At 49.8% G+C, this 6,000-nt stretch overlaps 1 protein-coding gene across 1 annotated transcript in view; it reads left to right on the forward strand.

The window, feature by feature from the left end:
• Positions 1 to 2,337, forward strand: part of MIB1 (MIB E3 ubiquitin protein ligase 1) — a 91,181-nt gene extending 88,844 nt beyond the window's left edge. The window contains exon 21 of the mRNA XM_054394587.1: positions 2,117 to 2,337. Within this exon, the coding sequence (XP_054250562.1) occupies positions 2,117 to 2,257 (141 nt within the window). The 3' untranslated portion in view covers positions 2,258 to 2,337. The remainder of the gene's footprint in view (positions 1 to 2,116) is intronic.
• Positions 2,338 to 6,000: the final 3,663 nt, after the last annotated feature.

Raw genomic sequence — 6,000 nt, forward strand, 5'->3', positions numbered from 1 at the left:
TGCTGTGGAGACTCTGGCACAGCTGGAGCACAGCTTTTTGGAGAAGAAGGAAGGGAGTTTCAAACATAACTGACATCAGGTTCTGCCTGACAGGGTCACATCCCTGCTAGCTGATTGTACTCGTGTCCTAGAGATTAAAATAGGCCTTACCAGTTTAAATGCTGGGTAGGCAGGCTGATGGGGAATTTTTGGTCTTGAACTCAGCTTTACCCTAGGAAGTAATACCTGTGGATTCCATGGAAGGTGGGCTCTAAGGTAATGCTGAGCAGGGGATCACTTTACTGTGGATTCTCTCATGAGAGCAGCATACTGAACAACATCAGCCCCAGTGATGAGCATGAAACAAGTCAGAGGTGCATGGTGGTGATGAAATGAATTTGCATTTGAAATGTGATGACTGTCAGTGTTTCACATGAGGAGATCAACATTGATAAGTCTGAGCACAAGTAGTGTGTCCCCGGTCTGAGAACATCTTAGATCTGATTTGTTGATTTGCAGAGTGGTCTTAACAATTCTCATCTGTTACAGCATCTCTTCATTTGCTAACCTTTGGTAAAGTGCCATAAATGAAATCCTAATATCACAGAATCATGGAATGGGTTGGGTTGGAAGGGACCTCCAAGATCATCCAGTTCCAACCCCCTGCCATGGGCAGGGACACCTCCCACCAGCCCAGCTTGCTCAAGGCCTCATCCAGCCTGGCCTTGAACACCTCCAGGGAGGGGACAACCACAGCCTCCCTGGGCAACCTGTGCCAGTGTGTTCCTGGTGAAGGACCATCCCTTAGCAAACCTGTTCCTGCATGTGGCAAGAGGGGAAGGACACTGTTCTTTAGTGGCTGCTACAGAATGAATTTTGCTGGTGAAGAACTTCAGGAGATCTTTTTTGGGGCTGTCACCAATGAAACCTGATGTTGAAAGTTTGCTGTTTTGACTGAAGGTCCTAAATCTGTGGATTTACTAAATTGTTCTTCAGTTGAAACTTGAGGTGTTCCTCTGGTTTCAAATCTAAATGAAGGACCAAAGGCTGGGGTTCCCAGTGTTGAATCTTTGCATGTAGTATGGGTTGGGCTGCTGCAAACCTTCAGTGCTTGGTGTCTAAAGGGAAGTGCATGGATGGCAGGGAGCCTGAGGAGGTACTGGTCCATTACCAAGCACTGCAGACACACAGCTGCTTGTGGTGTTTGTTCCCTGGAAGGTTCCATCACATGAAGGGCAATGTTACTGTAGGTCTTGATGTTGCAGACTTGGTTAATGATCACAGAATCACAGAATGCTGGGGGCTGGAAGGGACCTCCAGGGACCCCCTGCCAGAGCAGGGTCACCCAGGGCAGGCCACAAAGGAACATGTCCAGGTTGGCTTTGAAAGACTCCAGATAAGGAGACTCCACAGCCTCTCTGGGCAGCCTGCTCCAGGGCTCCAGCACCCCGGAGTTTCTCCTCATGTTGAAGTGGAACTTCCTGTGTTCTAGCTTCTATCCATTATTCCTTATCTTATTAGTGGGTGTCAATGAAAAGAGCTTGGCCCCTTCCACTTGACACCCAGCCCTCAGATATTGATAGACATTGATGAGATGCCCTTGGACTCTCCCCAGCAGGTCTCTGTCTCTCTTGAGCTGGGAAGCCCAGAACTGGTCACAGTACTCCAGGTGTGGTCTCAGCAGGGCAGAGCAGAGGGGGAGCAGAACCTCCCCAGCCCTGCTGGCCACACTTTTCCTGCTGCACCCCAGGATCCCGTTGGCTCTCCAGGCCACAAGAAAACCTGATCACAGAATGTCACAGACTCACAGATGTTAGGGGTTGGAAGGGACCTCGAAAGATCCTCCAGTCCAACCCCCCTGCTGTCAGCCTGCTACTGGATTCTCTTAAAGGGGTCATATATGGGGGGGAAAAGCCCTGAGAAAGCTTTTGTGTCATGGTGGGGTAGGAAAAGCCTAAATGTTTGATGTGAGGTGAAGGCAAGATGTGAAATAAAATTGCTGTGTGTAGTTGTGTGGCGAGGGCTGGTCCTGCTGTGGCAGTGCTCTGATAGATAGCTGTCAGTAATTCACGTGCTGCATGTCTGATAGCCTCTCAGTGCTGCCACTGACCCTGTCCCCTGTCCCAATCTCTTGCAGACCATGTGTCCTGTCTGCCTGGACCGTCTGAAGAACATGATCTTCCTGTGTGGCCACGGCACCTGCCAGCTCTGCGGGGACCGCATGAGCGAGTGCCCCATCTGCCGCAAGGCCATCGAGCGCAGGATCCTCCTCTACTGAGCAGGGCCAGCCCTGCCTGCCACCACCCGATCACACAGGGAGGGCATTGTGGTGATGGAAGTGATGGCTGACACGTCTGCATGATGGAAGGACAGTGTGGTGATGGAAACCTTGGGGAGTCTGAAAGGCAACGAGAGGCTCTCCTCAGAACAGTTCTCATACTGTAGCCCAAGTTCTTGGTGTGGTGGCTGTGAACACCCCACCTGAGAACAGCCTTGAACAGTGGTGGCTGTGAACACCCCACCTGAGAACAGCATTGAACAGTGGTGGCTGTGAACACCCCACCTGAGAACAGCATTGAACAGTGGTGGCTGTGAACATCCCACCTGAGAACAGCCTTCAACAGTGGTGGCTGTGAACACCCCACCTGAGAACAGCATTGAACAGTGGTGGCTGTGAACACCCCACCTGAGAACAGCATTGAACAGTGGTGGCTGTGAACACCCCACCTGAGAACAGCATTGAACAGTGGTGGCTGTGAACATCCCACCTGAGAACAGCATTGAACAGTGGTGGCTGTGAACATCCCACCTGAGAACAGCCTTCAACAGTGGTGGCTGTGAACACCCCACCTGAGAACAGCCTTCAACAGTGGTGGCTGTGAACATCCCACCTGAGAACAGCATTGAACAGTGGTGGCTGTGAACACCCCACCTGAGAACAGCCTTCAACAGTGGTGGCTGTGAACACCCCACCTGAGAACAGCCTTCAACAGTGGTGGCTGTGAACACCCCACCTGAGAACAGCCTTCAACAGTGGTGGCTGTGAACACCCCACCTGAGAACAGCATTGAACAGTGGTGGCTGTGAACACCCCACCTGAGAACAGCATTGAACAGTCAGCTCTTAGCTTTACTCTTACAAAGCACCCAGGCCTGAAGCTAACCTAAAGCAGTCCTTTTTGCATTTGCTTCGTCTTCTTCCCCTTAAAGTTCAAAGGGACAATCTTGTTTTGGTTTCAGTGGTGTTTTTTAAATGTACAAGGTGTCAAGTGTTGTCAGGGGTGTGAGGGTTTTTATACTGTCAGCTGATAGCAAATACAAATATTTTGGACTTTTTTGTTTGATGCTTTTCTGGAGGACTTCAACATTGCCTCTGGCAGTTGGCATTCACAGGAATTCCTGGTTTGAAATGTACAATAATGCAAAATGTATACCCAGCAGTAATAAATGTACTGTTCCCATAAGACCAGGCCTCAGAATGCAATGTGAAGGTAATTCTGACTTCATCATGGCCTTTCTTGCTAAGGATGGCTTGAGAAGGAAACAGTAAAAAGAAAAACCTAGTTCAGAAAAATCATCTTCAGCTAACTTAAATAAGTGAACTCCTTCATTCTGCTAGCCACAGAATTTTGTTTGGAAGTGCTTTTAACTTGGCTGGGAAGGAGAGCACTGAGTCAGAGGATCAGAGGAGTGGATCTGATCAGTTACAGAGGAGCACAGACACAGGTGGGGTCATTTAAGAATCCTGTGAATCAGGGCAAAGGAGATCTTTGCAGGATTTCCTCTCTGCATTGTTGCCTGCAGGCAGTGTCAGCAGCAGAGGGGAAGGTGCAGCATTGCTTGGTCACCCAGCTCAAACCAGGCCTGGGTGTGACCATTGCTGGGTACTGCTGTAGATGAAGGCACTGCTGACAGAGCCATGGCCAGGTGAGTGGGAGGTGGCTGAAGGAGTTAGCTGTCAGTGCTGTGACCCTGGCCCTGCAAGTGCTGCTGGCAGGAGCTGCAGACTCTCTACCCTTTGCTAACAAGCACATCTTTCCATCTTTGTGGATGGAAGGAAGTGTGCTGATGGAAGGAGCTCTTGTAACTGCATGGAATGAGTGCTTCCTCCTGAGGGATCAGCTAGATGAGTAGCCCTTTGCCACAGTGCAGGCTTTGTTTGCATCTGCTCTTGCAGAACAAGGAAGCAGTCCCTGTTGGAGTCATTTAGGTGCCTTACTTGCAGCTGCAGTTCATTTCTCATTTAGTTCTCATTGAGTGGTCAGAACTGTGAAAGGAAGGGAGAGTAGGGGAAGATCTAAGCATGGTTGGACTCCATGATCTTAAAAGTCTTTCCTGACCCTAAACCATTCTATGATTCTAGAGATGAGGGCATAAAATTGTGATCTCTTCAGCTAATTCAATCTCAGGCTTTTGAAACTTGTGTTGATATGCCTCAAGTGTGAAAGGATGGCAGAAGTCTCAGGAGAATGTTAGTAGTAAGCTGTAAGGTTTGGTGAACTCTTAAACAGGAGCTGTAAACACTCCAAAGGGTTTTCCAGGAATCAACCACAATGATGCTGGATATCAGCAACAAGTTGGATTGGACTGGATATCAGGAACAAGTTCTGGACCATGAGGGTGGTGGAGCCCTGGAACAGGTTGCCCAGGGAGGTGGTTGAGGCTCCATCCCTGCAGATATTCAAGGTGAGGCTTGATGAGGCTCTGGGCAGCCTGATCTAGTGGAGGATGTCCCTGCTGACTGCAGAGGGGTTGGGACTGAATGAGCTTTGGAGGTCCCTTCCAGCCTGGACCATTCTGTGATACATTGGAGAACAGTATGCAGGGAGGCTTTGAACATAGCCCAGGGAGGTGATACACAACTTCCCTATAGCCTCCTCCAGTCCTGACCCACAGCTGCAGGCCTTCACCATTCTTTTCAGTAATGCTTCACCAGACACAGCCTGCAGGCACTGGAGTCATCTGGTTTGTACTGCAGCAGTCACCTGTCCTCAGCTCACCTGTCTGTCTGTCTTTTCTTGCTTCTTGGGTCCCTGTCCTAAAATGTCAGACCACCAAGGAGCTTTGGAGAGGTTTGGCTCTCAGGGAGGCTTTTTTCCCAGTTCAGCATTTCCCTGTTTGCACTGCAGCTCTGTGTGCCCCTGGCCAACACACCTGGCACTAAGTCTGACTTGGTTTTTGTGGTGTGTTGGACAGCTGAGCTTCTTGCAGCAGGCTTGAGTCTCCTGACAGTCTTCCCCTAGGAATTATTTTATAACAGCATTGACAAACCATTCTGGGTTTCAGCCTGCAATGCAGCAGACCTGTACCTCACCTTCCCCTGCCTCGAGCAGACATATTTTGAGCATTGTGTCCTATTTATTCTTCAAGGGGAGCTCTATATACTGTTGCCAGCACAAGGGCAGGATGGATTTCTTCCTGACAATGCAGCTCAGACCTTGAAGCTCAGCATAGCGGTTGGCATTTTCCTAATTCCAGAATTACTTGAAAGTATTCCAGTTTAGCATCAACTAATTCAGCTGAGTAAGAAGTGATCTAAAGCATCCTGGCTGGGAAACTGGAGCTGAGTGTTAAACACTCCTTGTCTGCAGGAGGCAGTTGTTGCAGCACAGGGGTAGGGCAGGGCTCTGTTTGGCTGTGGGGAGCTGTAAGTTACACTCCTGACACTTGGATGCCATCAGAGTGCTGTGGAAATAGAGACAGGGATGGAAGGTGTGGCTGTGGGAGCAGCTGTAGGCTTCTCTGTTGTGGTGACAGCAGCTGGCTGAGGCTGGACACAAGTTCAGCAGCATTGTGTGCCAGCTGAAATGGAAGTGTGGCACCTTGGCATTCCTCTGGTGCCATGAGCTGCTGAGCTAGGTAAGCCTGAGTTGAGTATCAGGCCCCTGAGTATCAGGTGAAGGAGCTGTGTCTTGTGTGGGGAAGGCTGCAGAGGCCTTGCCTGTCAGAAAACTTAATGATGGAGATGTTACCAATCCACTCTCACCTATGGAAACAGATTTGGATCCATTTGGCTCTTTGG

This window comes from Indicator indicator, chromosome 31 (assembly GCF_027791375.1).
Source record: "Indicator indicator isolate 239-I01 chromosome 31, UM_Iind_1.1, whole genome shotgun sequence".
NCBI lineage: Eukaryota > Metazoa > Chordata > Aves > Piciformes > Indicatoridae > Indicator > Indicator indicator.